Below are 1015 nucleotides of genomic sequence, written 5' to 3' on the forward strand. Positions count from 1 at the left end.
GGATGTGGGTCCTGCAGCCAGCAGGGGATGCTGTGGGGCTGGTCCTGGGCAGACAGTGAAGGCCTGGGGAGCCTGGAGGTGTTTGGGGGGGTGATCCCTGCTGGCAGTGCCTGTGGCTGCCCTGAGCCCTGTGATCACTCCTGGATGACGTCTCAGCTGGGCTGGGCCAAGTTACCCAAGGACGCCCCCTACATGAAGGGCTGCCCCTCCTGGGACCTGAGACCCTGACAGAGGATGCAGGCATGGTCTAGAGGAGGCTGGACCAGACCCAGATTTGCATCCATCCTCACCTGCCCTGCAGCCACCATCACATGGTAACCAGGAGAGAATAAGGGGAACCTTAGAGTGGCCAGGCTCAGCTGTGAGCTCTTTGGAGAGCTGAGCTCTTGGGGTCCTCTCACCATGGCTTGGCCTCTTGCTTGCCTCCTGCTGCTCACCTTCTGCTCAGGTCAGGATGACTCCCAGAACTCCCCTTTTTCTCCTCCAGTTCTGTTCTTGCTTCTAATGAATATCTCAAAGCACCTTCTAGGTTTCTCCTTGTTCAGGGTCACTAATGAGTTTCTCTGTTTGCAGGCTCCCTCTCCCAGCTGGAGCTGACTCAGCCTCCCTCTGTCTCTGCATCCCCAGGGAGCACAGCCAGACTCACCTGCACCCTGAACAGTGGGTACAGTAATAGAGGTGTTGCTTGGCACCAGATGAGCCCTGGAAAGGCCCCTCGCTACCTCATGTCAGTTAACATTGATGGAAATATAGGCAGAGCCGATGGAATCCCTGAGCGCTTCTCTGGCTCCAGTTTTGGGGCTGATCGATTCCTGTCCATCAGCAACATCCAGCCTGAGGATGAAGCCAATTATTACTGTGCGGCAGGGTTTTCCTTCACTAAGAGCTATATATCTGTCTGCACAGTGATGCATTCAGTGAGGAAGTGGGACAAAAACCTCTTTGTCAGCCCAGCTGTGGCTTCCTGGCTGGCCCCAGGCTTCTGACACCATAAAATATCTGCAGTCCTTCAGAC

At 55.6% G+C, this 1015-nt stretch overlaps 1 gene segment (V, D, J or C); it reads left to right on the plus strand.

The window, feature by feature from the left end:
* Positions 1-384: 384 nt before the first annotated feature.
* LOC123254088 lies at positions 385-986 on the plus strand. The segment is given in 2 exon segments: positions 385-448; positions 574-986. Coding segments are annotated over 2 exon segments (459 nt in total).
* Positions 987-1015: the final 29 nt, after the last annotated feature.

The sequence above is a fragment of the Gracilinanus agilis genome, unplaced genomic scaffold (assembly GCF_016433145.1).
Source record: "Gracilinanus agilis isolate LMUSP501 unplaced genomic scaffold, AgileGrace unplaced_scaffold14577, whole genome shotgun sequence".
Taxonomy (NCBI): Eukaryota; Metazoa; Chordata; class Mammalia; order Didelphimorphia; family Didelphidae; genus Gracilinanus; species Gracilinanus agilis.